A 16,888-nucleotide genomic window follows, 5' to 3' on the forward strand; every position below is an offset into this window, starting at 1 on the left:
TAAATGACCAGCATGGTCGAATAATAATAAGGCAGAATAGTTGAAACTGGAGCAGCAGCACAGTCAGGTGGACTGGGGACAGCAAGGAGTCATCATGTCAGGTATTCCTGGGGCATGGTCCTAGGGCTCAGGTCCTCCGAGAGAGAGAAAGAAAGAGAGAATTAGAGAGAGCATATGTGGGATGGCCAGTCCTCTTCTGGCTGTGCCGGGTGGAGATTATAACAGAACATGGCCAAGATGTTCAAATGTTCATAAATGATCAGCATGGTCGAATAATAATAAGGCAGAACAGTTGAAACTGGAGCAGCAGCACAGCCAGGTGGACTGGGGACAGCAAGGAGTCATCATGTCAGGTATTCCTGGGGCATGGTCCTAGGGCTCAGGTCCTCCGAGAGAGAGAAAGAAAGAGAGAATTAGAGAGAGCATATGTGGGATGGCCAGTCCTCTTCTGGCTGTGCCGGGTGGAGATTATAACAGAACATGGCCAAGATGTTCAAATGTTCATAAATGATCAGCATGGTCGAATAATAATAAGGCAGAACAGTTGAAACTGGAGCAGCAGCACAGTCAGGTGGACTGGGGACAGCAAGGAGTCATCATGTCAGGTAGTCCTGGGGCATGGTCCTAGGGCTCAGGTCCTCCGAGAGAGAGAAAGAGAGAAGGAGAGAATTAGAGAACGCACACTTAGATTCACACAGGACACCGAATAGGACAGGAGAAGTACTCCAGATATAACAAACTGACCCTAGCCCCCCGACACATAAACCACTGCAGCATAAATACTGGAGGCTGAGACAGGAGGGGTCAGGAGACACTGTGGCCCACTCCGAGGACACCCCCGGACAGGGCCAAACAGGAAGGATATAACCCCACCCACTTTGCCAAAGCACAGCCCCCACACCACTAGAGGGATATCTTCAACCACCAACTTACCATCCTGAGACAAGGCTGAGTATAGCCCACAAAGACCTCCGCCACGGCACAACTTAAGGGGGGGGGGGGGCGCCAACCCAGACAGGATGACCACATCAGTGACTCAACCCACTCAGGTGACGCACCTCCTCCAGGGACGGCATTATGGGGTATTGTGATGTCATTATGGGGTATTGTGATGTCATTATGGGGTATTGTGTGTAGATTGTTGAGGATTTGTATTTATTTAATCAATTTCAGAATAAGGCTGTAACGTTACAAAATGTGGAAAAAGTCAAGGGGTCTGAATACTTTCCGAATGCACTGTAGGTACCTGATATGTAAAGTACCAGGCGTTTTAAGGTCTGGCATGCATCAGCAACACCTGGGCAGAGGAACACATCCTTCAGCTGTTTTTTCAATATAGTGTTCCTCCCACTCAGGGATTTAAAAGCGTTGGATTGGTTCAGGGTTAGAGGACGTTTACACAAGTTGAGCTGTAGGGAATATCCCAGCCTATTAAATCCAAGTTGAGCTCTAGGGAATATCCCAGCCTATTAAATCCAAGTTGAGCTCTAGGGAATATCCCAGCCTATTAAATCCAAGTTGAGCTCTAGGGAATATCCCAGCCTATTAAATCCAAGTTGAGCTCTAGAGAATATCCCAGCCTATTAAATCCAAGTTGAGCGATAGGGAATGTCCCTTCTTATTAAATGAGACGGAGTGAATGAGGGCACACATCGGGAGAGAAATGCTTAGAGATTCAGGCCATAGCTTAACAGTATGTTGAACCGACAGAGACATTATACTGACTGACTCACTCCTGTGTCTCTCTCTTCTGTCTCTCTCTCTCCTGTCTCACTCCTTCTCTCTCTCGCACTCTCTCCTGTCTCTCTCACTCCTCTCTCTCCTGTCTCCTGTCTCTCTCTCTCCTGTCTCTCTCTCTCTCACTCTTCTCTCTCCTCTCTCTCCTCCCTCTCCTGTCTCACTCCTCCTTTCTCTCTCTCTCTCTCTCTCTCTCTCTCTCTCTCTCTCTGTCTCTCTCTCTCTCTCTCTCTCACTCTCTCTCTCTCTCTCTCTCTCTCTCTCTCTATCTCTATCTCTATCTCTATCTCTCTCTCTCAATTCAATTCAATTCAAGGGCTTTATTGGCATGGGAAACGTGTTAACATTGCCAAAGCAAGTGAGGTAGACAACATACAAAGTGAATATATAAAGTGAAAAACAACAAAAATGAACAGTAAACATCTCTCTCTCGCTCTCTCTCTCTCTCTCTCTCTCTCTCTCTCTAGCCTCTGAGATCCAGATGATGACGTTGCCGCATACCCAGTACGTGATCGCTGAGGCCAGCACTCCTGTCACAGGGGTCAACAGTGCTGGGGTCAAGACGGTGAGTTATGAGAGAGGGTCTAGCTACTTCTCTTGGTTATCAATAAACGGTGTGGTTCTCAGTGGGTTTACCTAGCTGTAGCTCACCTGGCCCAGTAGGGAGGTGTCTGCATGTTTAGGACCTTTCCAATTGTCCTAAAGAGGAACTCTGCTTAGTTGGCGCCAGACAAGCTAATTCAAATGCACCTTATGGTTACTCTAAGCTATAGTGAGCTCCAAGAAGTATTGGGAGAGGGATACCAATTTTTTGTTGAAATGATACGATGATGACGAGGTTAAAGTGCGGACGGTCAGCTTTAATTTCAGGGGTATTTTCATCCATATCGGGTGAACCGTTTAGAATGGTGTTTCCCCAGGTGTTCTGTTTAGAATGGTGTTTCCCCAGGTGTTCTGTTTAGAATGGTGTTTTCCCAGGTGTTCTGTTTAGAATGGTGTTTTCCCCCAGGTGTTCTGTTTAGAATGGTGTTTCCCCAGGTGATCTGTTTAGAATGGTGTTTTCCCCCAGGTGTTCTGTTTAGAATGGTGTTTCCCCAGGTGATCTGTTTAGAATGGTGTTTTCCCCCAGGTGTTCTGTTTAGAATGGTTTTTCCCCAGGTGTTCTGTTTAGAATGGTGTTTCCCCAGGTGTTCTGTTTAGAATGGTGTTTTCCCAAGTGTTCTGTTTAGAATGGTGTTTTCCCAGGTGTTCTGTTTAGAATGGTGTTTTCCCCAGGTGTTCTGTTTAGAATGGTGTTTCCCCAGGTGTTCTGTTTAGAATGGTGTTTTCCCAGGTGTTCTGTTTAGAATGGTGTTTCCCCAGGTTTTCTGTTTAGAATGGTGTTTCCCCAGGTGTTCTGTTTAGAATGGTGTTTTCCCAGGTGTGCTGTTTTAGAATGGTGTTTTCCCAGGTGTGCTGGTTAGAATGGTGTTTTCCCAGGTGTTCTGTTTAGAATGGTGTTTTCCCAGGTGTGCTGGTTAGAATGGTGTTTTCCCAGGTGTGCTGTTTTATTGGCTGCTCCCTAACACTAGTTACCTGTTCTGTTAAGATTCATCACTATAATCTCAATATTCTGTTAAAAACCATTACCATAATCTCAATATGCATTACCCTAATCTCAATATTCTGTTAAGATTCATTACCCTAATCTCAATATTCTGTTAAGATTCATTACCCTAATCTCAATATTCTGTTAAGATTCATTACCCTAATCTCAATATTCTGTTAAAATTTCTCAATATTCTGTTAAAATTCATTACCCTAATCTCAATATTCTGTTAAAAACCATTACCCTAATCTCAATATTCATTACCCTAATCTCAATATTCTGTTAAGATTCATTACCCTAATCTCAATATTCTGTTAAAATTCATTACCCTAATCTCAATATTCTGTTAATATTCATTACCCTAATCTCAATATTCTGTTAAGATTCATTACCCTAATCTCAATATTCTGTTAAGATTCATTACCCTAATCTCAATATTCTGTTAAGATTCATTACCCTAATCTCAATATTCTGTTAAGAATCATTACCATAATCTCAATATTCTGTTAAAAACCATTACCCTAATCTCAATATTCATTACCCTAATCTCAATATTCTGTTAAGAATCAGTACCCTAATCTCAATATTCTGTTAAGATTCATTACCCTAATCTCAATATTCTGTTAAAATTTCTCAATATCCTGTTAAAATTCATTACCCTAATCTCAATATTCTGTTAAAAACCATTACCCTAATCTCAATATTCATTACCCTAATCTCAATATTCTGTTAAGATTCATTACCCTAATCTCAATATTCTGTTAAAATTCATTACCCTAATCTCAATATTCTGTTAATATTCATTACCCTAATCTCAATATTCTGTTAAGATTCATTACCCTAATCTCAATATTCTGTTAAGATTCATTACCCTAATCTCAATATTCTGTTAAGATTCATTACCCTAATCTCAATATTCTGTTAAGAATCATTACCATAATCTCAATATTCTGTTAAAAACCATTACCCTAATCTCAATATTCTGTTAAGAATCATTACCCTAATCTCAATATTCTGTTAAGAATCATTACCCTAATCTCAATATTCATTACCCTAATCTCAATATTCTGTTAAGAATCAGTACCCTAATCTCAATATTCATTACCCTAATCTCAATATTCATTACCCTAATCTCAATATTCTGTTAAGAATCATTACCGTAATCTCAATATTCTGTTAAAAACCATTACCATAATCTCAATATTCTGTTAAGAATCATTACCATAATCTCAATATTATGTTAAGAATCATTACCATAATCTCAATATTCTGTTAAAAACCATTACCCTAATCTCAATATTCTGTTAAGAATCATTACCCTAATCTCAATATTCTGTTAAGAATCATTACCCTAATCTCAATATTCATTACCCTAATCTCAATATTCTGTTAAGAATCATTACCGTAATCTCAATATTCTGTTAAAAACCAATACCGTAATCTCAATATTCTGTTAAGAATCATTACCATAATCTCAATATTCTGTTAAGAATCATTACCATAATCTCAATATTCTGTTAAAAACCATTACCCTAATCTCAATATTCTGTTAAGAATCATTACCCTAATCTCAATATTCTGTTAAGAATCATTACCCTAATCTCAATATTCATTACCCTAATCTCAATATTCTGTTAAGAATCATTACCGTAATCTCAATATTCTGTTAAAAACCATTACCATAATCTCAATATTCTGTTAAGAATCATTACCATAATCTCAATATTCTGTTAAAAACCATTACCACAATCTCAATATTCATTACCTTAATCTCAATATTCTGTTAAGAATCATTACCGTAATCTCAATATTCTGTTAAATGTCCTAATAAGTTATGCACCCAAAACATGGGTCTGGTACATTTCCCAATGACCGGTCACGTTGTCCGGTGCAACGGAAACCCTGGTGTGGTGTATGGTGGTGTATAGTAGTGGTGTATAGTAGTGGTGTATGGTAGTGGTGTATAGTAGTGTATAGTAGTGGTGTATAGTGGTGTATAGTAGTGGTGTATAGTGGTGTATAGTGGTGGTGTATAGTAGTGGTGTATAGTGGTGGTGTATAGTAGTGTTGTATAGTAGTGGTGTATATTGGTGGTGCATGGTGGTTTTGGTGGTGTATAGTAGTGGTGTATAGTGGTGGTGTATGGTGGTGGTGGTGTATAGTGATGTATAGTGGTGTATGGTGGTGGTGGTGTATAGTGATGTATAGGGGTGTATGGTGGTGGTGGTGTATAGTGGTGGATGATGGTGGTGGTTGTGGTGGTGGTGTATGGTGGTGGTGTATGGTGGTGGTGGTGTATAGTGGTGTATGGTGGTGGTGGTGTATGGTGGTGGTGGTGTATAGTGGTGTATGGTGGTGGTGGTGTATAGTGGTGTATGGTGGTGGTGGTGTATGGTGGTGGTGGTGTATGGTGGTGTATAGTGGTGGTGGTGTATGGTGGTGGGGGTGGTGGTGGTGTATGGTGGTGGTGGTGTATGGTGGTGTATAGTGGTGTATGGTGGTGGTGGTGTATAGTGGTGTATGGTGGTGGTGGTGTATAGTGGTGTATGGTGGTGGTGGTGTATGGTGGTGTATAGTGGTGTATGGTGGTGGTGGTGTATGGTGGTGTATGGTAGTGTATGGTGGTGTATGGGGGTGTATGGTGGTGGTGGTGTATGGTGGTGTATAGTGGTGTATGGTGGTGGGGGTGTATGGTGGTGGTGGTGGTGTATGGTGGTGGTGGTGTATGGTGGTGTATAGTGGTGTATGGTGGTGGTGGTGTATGGTGGTGGTGGTGTATGGTGGTGTATAGTGGTGTATGGTGGTGGTGGTGTATGGGGGTGTATGGTGGTGGTGGTGGTGGTGGTGGTGTATGGTGGTGTATGGGGGTGTATGGTGGTGGTGGTGTATGGTGGTGGTGGTGTATGGTGGTGTATGGGGGTGTATGGTGGTGGTGGTGGTGGTGTATGGTGGTGGTGGTGTATGGTGGTGTATGGTGGTGTATGGTGGTGGTGGTGTATGGTGGTGTATGGTGGTGGTGGTGGTGGTGTATGGTGGTGGTGGTGTATGGTGGTGTATGGTGGTGGTGGTGGTGGTGTATGGTGGTGGTGGTGTATGGTGGTGTATGGGGGTGTATGGTGGTGGTGGTGTATGGTGGTGGTGGTGTATGGTGGTGTATGGGGGTGTATGGTGGTGGTGGTGGTGGTGTATGGTGGTGGTGGTGTATGGTGGTGTTGGTGATCTGTGTATTCTAACTGTTGTACCATCTTGTTCCAGACCCACTATGTGATTTCAGAGGGCCAGTCTGAGTTGGACCCTAAGCAGGCCAGCGGCCCCCAGAACTCGGCCCAGACCCATCTGGATGCCCAGACCTCCTCCCAGCAGCCCACCACACAGTACATCATCACCACCACCACCAACGGCACCGGGGCCAGCGAACTACACATCACCAAACCTTGACCTCTAGCAGCAGCTGTTACCTACTTCTCACAGCGCCAAACGACTGACCTGGGGACAGCTGTTTAACCAGGGAACTCACTTTGACATTGAGCCCTATATGAGGCTCAACTATCCTACAGATCTTGGTACTGATCTAGGAACAACTGTACATAGTTCAATTACTCTTTGGAGACGTAAGGACTGGTCACAGACCTGTCTGCATGCAGCCCCGCCCCACAGACACACACCACACACACCCACCAACACACACACACACACCCACCAACACACACATAAAGTTCACTCACAGACCTGAACGAGCTGAGAAGCTGCCAGAACTGTCCAGAAGAAAGGAGCAGCTCATTCAAGACGCGGAAAAGGAAATCTGGACTTTTTGGAGGAGAACATAGTATAAACACGGCCATACAGTTAGCTGTGTGTGTGTGTGTGTGTGTGTGTGTGTGTGTGTGTGTGTAAACTGAAACACACTGGAGAGCTTCGATAGCTCTGTTTCTGAGACCTTTTCAGTGACTGACACTTCAGATAGAAGACTTGGTCAGACCCCCCACCCTTTAAGCCTGTCGCATGCTTCCCAGTCCAAACGGTCATATATTATGACAACAATTTGTGAAGTTTTAGTTTGTTTGTTGTTCGGCAGGGTTTTGTTCAGCTGTTCATGCACACCCCCCCCTTACCCCTCCATAACACCCCCCTTTACCCCTCCATAACAACCCCCCTTACCTCTCATAACACCCCCCCATACCTCTCCTTACCCCCCCATACCTCTCCATAACACCCCCCCCCTTTCCCCTCCATAACAACCCCCCTTACCTCTCCACAACACCCCCCATAACTCTCCTTACCCCCTCCTTACCTCTCATAACACCCCCCCCCCATAACTCTCCTTACCCCCTCCTTTCCCCTCCATAACAACCCCCTTACCCATCCATAACACCCTCCTTACCCCCCCCCCCCCCCCCCCCCTTACCTCTCCATAACTCCCCCAGGTTACAGTATCTTTTACCACCTAACATGGTTCTCAGCACATTATTGTAGGTGTAGTTAATACATTGTTCCATTCCTGACATGATTCTCCAGTCTGTATTTTACTGATGTCTTCCTCCCTCCAGTTGAACAGTGCAAAACGCAGCATCGTGTGATGCTAAATGCATCAAACTGGCTGTATTTCTGTATTTTGAAAGTTCGATATCTTGAAAACTTGATTGCTGACATGCAAACACATTTTGGCACTATATCAACAGTGGACTAATGAAACAAGTACCAAAATAGGGGTTTCTGGTTGGAGTTTTCCTTTAAATGGCACCCTATTCCCTAGACAGTGCACTAATATAGAGCAGAGCCCTATTCCCTAGACAGTGCACTAATATAGAGCAGAGCCCTATTCCCTAGACAGTGCACTACTATAGACCAGAGCCCTATTCCCTAGACAGTGCACTACTATAGACCAGAGCCCTATTCCCTAGACAGTGCACTACTATAGACCAGAGCCCTATTCCCTAGATAGTGCACTACTATAAACCAGAGCCCTATTCCCTAGACAGTGCACTACTATAGACCAGAGCCCTATTCCCTAGACAGTGCACTACTATAAACCAGAGCCCTATTCCCTAGACAGTGCACTACTATAGACCAGAGCCCTATTCCCTAGACAGTGCACTACTATAAACCAGAGCCCTATTCTCTAGACAGTGCACTACTATAGACCAGAGCCCTATTCCCTAGACAGTGCACTACTATAAACCAGAGCCCTATTCCCTAGACAGTGCACTACTATAGACCAGAGCCCTATTCCCTAGACAGTGCACTACTATAAACCAGAGCCCTATTCTCTAGACAGTGCACTACTATAGACCAGAGCCCTATTCCCCAGACAGTGCACTACTATAGACCAGAGCCCTATTCCCTAGACAGTGCACTACTATAGACCAGAGCCCTATTCCCTAGACAGTGCACTACTATAGACCAGAGCCCTATTCCCTAGACAGTGCACTACTATAGACCAGAGCCCTATTCCCTAGACAGTGCACTACTATAGACCAGAGCCCTATTCCCTAGACAGTGCACTACTATAAACCAGAGCCCTATTCCCTAGACAGTGCACTACTATAGACCAGAGCCCTATTCCCTAGACAGTGCACTACTATAGACCAGAGCCCTATTCCCTAGACAGTGCACTACTATAGACCAGAGCCCTATTCCCCAGACAGTGCACTACTATAGACCAGAGCCCTATTCCCTAGACAGTGCACTACTTTAGACCAGAGCCCTATTCCCTAGACAGTGCACTACTATAGAGCAGAGCCCTATTCCCTAGACAGTGCACTACTATAGACCAGAGCCCTATTCCCTAGACAGTGCACTACTATAGACCAGAGCCCTATTCCCTAGACAGTGCACTACTATAGACCAGAGCCCTATTCCCCAGACAGTGCACTACTATAGACCAGAGCCCTATTCCCTAGACAGTGCACTACTTTAGACCAGAGCCCTATTCCCTAGACAGTGCACTACTATAGACCAGAGCCCTATTCTCTAGACAGTGCACTACTATAGACCAGAGCCCTATTCCCTAGACAGTGCACTACTATAAACCAGAGCCCTATTCCCTAGACAGTGCACTACTATAGACCAGAGCCCTATTCCCTAGACAGTGCACTACTATAAACCAGAGCCCTATTCCCCAGACAGTGCACTACGATAAACCAGAGCCCTATTCCCTAGACAGTGCACTACTATAAACCAGAGCCATATTCCCTAGACAGTGCACTACTTTAGACCAGAGCCCTATTCCCTAGACAGTGCACTACTATAGACCAGAGCCCTATTCCCTAGACAGTGCACTACTATAGACCAGAGCCCTATTCCCCAGACAGTGCACTACTATAGACCAGAGCCCTATTCCCTAGACAGTGCACTACTATAGACCAGAGCCCTATTCCCTAGATAGTGCACTACTTTAGACCAGAGCCCTATTCCCTAGACAGTGCACTACTATAGACCAGAGCCCTATTCCCTAGACAGTGCACTACTTTAGACCAGAGCACATTGGGAATAGGGTGCCAATACCTTCTGTCAGAATGGCAGGTTGATTACTCCATGCTTGATTGTTCATCGTGATCATAACATATTCTTTAATTGTATGCTTTAGCAATAAGGCCAGGGGAGGTGTGGTATATGGCCAATATACCACGGCTAAGGGCTGTTCTTAAGCATGACGCAACGCGGAGTGCCTGGATACAGACATTAAGCCGTGGTATATTGGCCATATACCACAAACCCCCCCAGGATGCCTTATTTCTATTGTAAACAAATTACCAATGTAAGTAGAACAGTACAAATATATATTTTTTGTTATACATTTGGTATACGGTCTGATATACCACGACTTTCAGCCAATCAGCATTCAGGGCTCAAACCACCCAGTTTATAATAAAGAGTAAATCCTCAAAACATATACAAGGGGACATGCTACTGTAGTGAAATGGAGTCTGGAATATGTATCAAAAGTTGGGTTGCATCAGTAACTGACGAGGCTTTAGTGTGTTCCAAATTCCACCCTATTTAGTGCACTACTTTTGACCAGGGTCCATATGTAACATTTGGGATGCAACCCCCATTATGAAGACAGAGCGATGTCTCTGTGAAGTTATTGCCATTTGAACAGGACATGGAATGGTGTTTGTTTACATTCCTAACCCTGAACAAAGTTCCAGGATTCTCTTCTTTCTCTCTTCTAGAATATTCACGGGCTGTTCTAGAATCTTCAGTGGGTTCCAAAGGATCTAGAATCAGATTCTCCTGAATCACCCGAAGGACCTGAAAGCGTTGAGTGAATCATGTTGCGTTTCAGCCCACTGATAGGAGCAAAACTACATCATCTCAAACATTATGTCACTAATTTAATTTATTATGTGTTGATGTGAATATTAACAACAAGACTTGACTCTCTGGAGCTTCTTACAGCCTGCCAATCCCAACACAACTGGGTCCTATTCATTAAGCAACAAATGTAAGAAAACTGTCTGAAACAGGGAGGGTTGTACCCGGACTTGTCCAATAAGAAATCCAAATTTGCAAAACGATTTGCTACATTTTTGAAAAAGGCGTGAACTAATGAATCTTACGACCCTGAACATTGGACCACTTCTCTCTGATGTCGTAATGCTGTCTGTTGACCAGGCGGGGGCGATGTTTCTCACCTCTTCAACACCCATAAAGGGATAGCACCTTTGTCTCGTTATTTCATTACATATATATATGAATCAGCAGCATCAGTCTGTCTGGGAGGAAGATGGACTTGTACAATGTAAGATATGGCTGTAATATTGTAATAAAATATGGCTGTAATATTCCAGAGAATATAGTCACAACTCTTGTGTGTACGGTTATTGCTGTAATATTAAAGAGAATAGCCTCTGTGTCAAGTTATTGCTGTAATTTTAAAACCTCTTAGATGTAAATTCAGGAGTATGTCTCTGTTTGCCTGTATGAAGCAGGATGATGTGAAATATGACACCACTTGAAGCTGGGTTGTGACAGGTAGCACGTCCGGTGAACAGGTCAGGCAGGGTTCCATAGCCGCAGGCAGAACAGTTGAAACGAGCAGCAGCACGGCCAGGTGGACTGGGGACAGCAAGGAGTCATCAGGCCAGGTAGTCCTGAGGCATGGTCCTAGGGCTCAGGTCCTCTGAGAAAGAGGGAATTAGAGAGAGCATACTTAAATTCACACAGGACACCGGATAAGACAGGAGAAGTACTCCAGATATAACAAACTGACCCTAGCCTTTTTCCTATTTTGTTGCATTACAACCTGTAATTTAAATTGATTTTTATTTGGATTTCATATAATTGACACAAAAAAGTCCAAATTGTTGAAGTGAAATTAAATAACGTTTAAAAAAATACTGAAAAGTGGTGCATATGGATTCCCCCCCTTTGCTATGAAGCCCCTAAATGTTTACGTGGTCACACAGTCGTGTCTGAACAGGGAGTACAGAAGGGGACTAAGCACACACCTCCGTGTGGCACCTTATCTAAGCTTTTAAAAATAAACAAGGCATTGTCTGGATGAAGCCTGTGCATTATATTTTATTGGAAAAAAAGCCTTATTGATCAACATTTGAGCCTCAGAGAATCTGTCAAAGATAATATGTATACTGAGAGATAATATGTATACTGTAAATAATATAAAAACCACAACAAACCTGCCAAGAGAGGGCCGCCCACTAAAACTCACAGACCAGGCAAGGAGGGCATTAATCAGAGAGGGAACAAAGATACCAAAGATCACCCTGAAGGAGCTGCAAAGCTCCACAGCGGAGATTGGAGTATCTGTCCATAGGACCACTTTAAGCCGAACACTCCACAGAGTTTTATGGGAGAGTGGCCAGAAAAAAGCCATTGCTTAAAGAAAAAAATAAGCAAACATGTTTGGTGTGAAAAGGCCAAAAGGCATGTTGGAGACTCCACAAACATATGGAAGAAGGTACTCTGGTCAGATGAGACTAAAATGTATCTTTTTGGCCATCAAGGAAAACATGTCTGGCGCAAACCCAACACCTCTCATCACCCTGAGAACACCATCCCCACAGTGAAGCATGGTGATGGCAGCATCATGCTGTGGGGATGTTTTTCATCGGCAGGGACTTTGAAACTTGTCAGAATTGAAGGAATGATGGATGGCGCTAAATACAGGGAAATTCTTGAGGGAAACTTTGAGACTGGGACGGAGGTTCACCTTCGAGCAGGACAATAACCCTAAGCATACTGCTAAAGCAACACTTGAGTGGTTTAAGGGGAAACATTGAAATGTCTTGGACTGGCCTAGTCAAAGCCCAGACCTCAATCCAATTGAGAATCTGTGGTATGACTTAAAGATTGCTGTACACCAGCGGAACCCATCCAACTTGAAGGAACTGGAGCAGTTTTGTCTTGAAGAATGGACAAAAATCCCAGTGGCAAGATGTGCCAAGCTTATAGAGACATATCCCAAGAGACTTGTAGCTGTAATTGCTGCAGAAGGCGGCTCTACAAAGTATTGACTTTGGGGGGGTGAATAGTTATGCACGCTCAAGTTTCTTTTTGCGTGTGTCTTATTGTTTGTTTCACACGAAACAATAATTTGCATCTTCAAAGTGGTAGGCATGTTGTGTAAATCAAATGATACAACTCCATTTTAATTCCAGGTTGTAATGCAACAAAATTGGAAAAATGCCAAGGGGGGTTGAATATTTTCGCAAGCCACTGTAACTAATGATGTAGAATGGTAGATGTTCTAGAACAGTACTAATGATATAGAGCAGTAGATGTTCCAGAACAGTACTAATGACATAGAACAGTAGATGTTCTAGAACAGTACTAATTATACAGAACAGTAGATGTTCTAGAACAGTACTAATGATATAGAATGGTAGATGTTCTAGAACAGTACTAATGATATAGATTGGTAGATGTTCTAGAACAGTACTAATGATATAGTACAGTAGATGCTCTAGAACACTACTAATGATATAGAACAGTAGGTGTTCTAGAACAGTACTAATGATATAGAACGGTAGATGTTCTAGAACAGTAATAATGATATATGTATTGTCCCCTAGCCCCTGTCCCCTAGCCCCTTCTCCGATAACTCTGTCCCCTAGCTCTGTCCCCTAGCCCCTTCTCAGATAACTCTGTCCCCTAGCCCCTGTCCCCTATTCCCTCTCTTCTTTCTCCCCCCTCTCCCCCTGTCTCTGTAGAGTCGAACTGCGTTTTAGAGTGGACTTTACTAAGCTGCCTTTAGAAAAAGCTGAATGAGTATAATTCATTTGGAAGGTCGTTTTTCCTCCACATAACTGCAAAAGGACAGCTACTGTGTCAACCTGGAGAATGACGCTGGAGATTTCACGTTAAACCACAAGGGGGCGACCTTCTACCAGTTATCTCCATTCTCCACAGCTCCACAGGGCCTGATAGCTGTGATATTAATGATGAATTCACACAGACTAGAGGGCTACAACTGTTTCCATGCCCACTCCAGTCAGTCAGGACACTGTCACGCCATATATAATATATTCACGCCATATATAATATATTCACGCCATATATAATTCAGTCATAGAATATGTAATGCACGCCAATATACACTACCGGTCAAAAGTTTTAGAACACCTACTCATTAAAGGGTTTTTCTTTATTTTTACTATTTTCTACATTGTAGAATAATAGTGAAGACGTCAAAACTATGAAATAACACATATGGAATCACGTAGTAACCAAAAAAGTGTTTAATAAATCAACATATATTTTATATTTGAGATTATTCAGGTAGCCACCCTTTGCCTTGATGACAGCTTTGCACACTTTTGGCATTCTCTCAACCAGCTTCATGAGGTAGTCACCTGGAATGCATTTCAATTAACAGGTGTGCCTTCTAAAAATGTAATTTGTGGAATTTATTTCCTTCTTAATCCGTTTGAGCAAATCAGTTGTGTTGTGACAAGGTAGGGGTGGTATACAGAAGATAGCCCTATTTGGTAAAACACCAAGTCCATATTATGGCATGAACAGCTCAAATAAGCAAAGAGAAATGACAGTCCATCGTTACTTTAAGACATGAAGGTCAGTCAATACCGAACATTTCAAGAACTTTTAAAGTTTCTTCAAGTGCAGTTGCAAAAATCATCAAGCGCTGTGATGAAACTGGTTCTCATGAGGACCGCCACAGGAAAGGAAGACCCAGAGTTACCTCTGCTGCAGAGGATAAGTTCATTAGAGTTACCAGCCCCAGAAATTGCAGGCCAAATAAATGCTTCACAGAGTTCAAGTAACAGACACATCTCAACATCAATTGTTCAGAGGATACTGCATGAATCATGGAATTTAATGTTCGAACTGCTGAAAAGAAACCACTACTAAAGGACATCAATTATAAGAAGAGATTTGATTGGGCCAAGAAACACGAGCAATGGACATTAGTGGAAATCTGTCCTTTGGTCTGATGAGTCCAAATTTGATATTTTTGATTCCATTTGCTGTGTCTTTGTGAGGCATGGTGTGGGTGAACAGATGATCTCTGCATGTGTATTTCCCACCATGAAGCATGGAGGAGGAGGTGTGATGGTGTGGGGGGTCCGTTGCTGGTGACACTGTCTGTGATTTATTTAGAATTCAAGGCACACTTAACCAGCATGGCTACCACAGCATTCTGCAGTGATAAGCCATCCCATCTGGTTTGCGCTTAGTGGGACTATCCTTTGTTTTCAACAGGACAATGACCCAACACACAACTCCAGGCTGTGTAAGGGCTATCTGACCAATGAGAGTGATGGAGTACTGCATCAGATGACCTGGCCTCCACAATCATCCGACCTCAACCTAATTGAGATGTTTTGGGATGAGTCAGACCGCAGATTGAAGGAAAAGCAGCCAACAAGTGCTCAGCATATGTGGGAACTCCTTCAAGACTGTTGGAAAAGCATTCCAGGTGAAGCTGTCAGTTATACAGTCACACCATATTTAATACTGTCACGCCATGTATAACACATTCATACAATATATAACACAGTCACACCATATAAAATACAGTCATTAAATATATAATACAGTCACACCATATATAATACAGTCACACCATTTATAATACAGTCACACCATATTTAATACAGTCACACCATTTATAATACAGTCACACCGTTTATAATAAAGTCACGCCATAAATAATACAGTCACACCATAAATAATACAGTCACACCATATGTAATACAGTCACATAATACAGTCACACCATATATAATACAGTCATTAAATATACAACACAGTCACACCATTTATAATACAGTCATTAAATATATAATACAGTCACACCATATATAATGCAGTCACACCATATATAATACAGTCACACCATATATAATACAGTCACACCATATATAATACAGTCACACCATATATAATACAGTCATTAAATATACAACACAGTCACACCATATATAATACAGTCATTAAATATACAACACAGTCACACCATATATAATACAGTCATTAAATATATAATACAGTCACACCATATATAATGCAGTCACACCATGTATAATACAGTCACACCACATATAATACAGTCACACCATATATAATACAGTCATTAAATATATAATACAGTCACACCATATATAATGCAGTCACACCATATATAATGCAGTCACACCATATATAATACAGTCACACCATATATAATGCAGTCACACCATATACAATAGTCATACCATATATAATACAGTCACACCATATATAATAGTCATACCATATATAATACAGTCACACCATATATAATAGTCACACCATATATAATACAGTCACACCATATATAATAGTCACACCATATATAATACAGTCACACCATATATAATAGTCACACCATATATAATACAGTCACACCATATATAATAGTCACACCATATATAATACAGTCACACCATATATAATACAGTCACACCATATATAATACAGTCACACCATATATAATACAGTCACACCATATACAATAGTCATACCATATATAATACAGTCACACCATATATAATACAGTCACACCATATACAATAGTCATACCATATATAATACAGTCACACCATATATAATAGTCATACCATATATAATACAGTCACACCATATATAATAGTCACACCATATATAATACAGTCACACCATATATAATACAGTCACACCATATATAATACAGTCACACCATATATAATACAGTCACACCATATACAATAGTCATACCATATATAATACAGTCACACCATATATAATACAGTCACACCATATATAATACAGTCACACCATATACAATAGTCATACCATATATAATACAGTCACACCATATATAATACAGTCACACCATATATAATACAGTCATATAATAGATAATGTAGCGCTGTCTGACCCACGGGCCAGAGATAATACAGTCATATAATAGATAATGTAGTGTTGTCTGACCCACGGGCCAGAGATAATACAGTCATATAATAGATAATGTAGCGCTGTCTGACCCACGGGCCAGAGATAATACAGTCATATAATAGATAATGTAGCGCTGTCTGACCCACGGGCCAGAGATAATACAGTCATATAATAGATAATGTA

General features: G+C 42.0%; 1 protein-coding gene across 1 annotated transcript in view; it reads left to right on the forward strand.

Annotated features, from left to right (window-relative positions):
- Positions 1-6,924, forward strand: part of prdm10 (PR domain containing 10) — a 61,630-nt gene extending 54,706 nt beyond the window's left edge. The window contains exons 23-24 of the mRNA XM_036961682.1: positions 2,205-2,302; positions 6,581-6,924. Coding sequence (XP_036817577.1) covers positions 2,205-2,302; positions 6,581-6,763 — 281 coding nt within the window. The 3' untranslated portion in view covers positions 6,764-6,924. The remainder of the gene's footprint in view (positions 1-2,204; positions 2,303-6,580) is intronic.
- The last annotated feature ends 9,964 nt before the right edge of the window (positions 6,925-16,888 follow it).

Source organism: Oncorhynchus mykiss, chromosome 24 (genome assembly GCF_013265735.2).
Source record: "Oncorhynchus mykiss isolate Arlee chromosome 24, USDA_OmykA_1.1, whole genome shotgun sequence".
NCBI lineage: Eukaryota > Metazoa > Chordata > Actinopteri > Salmoniformes > Salmonidae > Oncorhynchus > Oncorhynchus mykiss.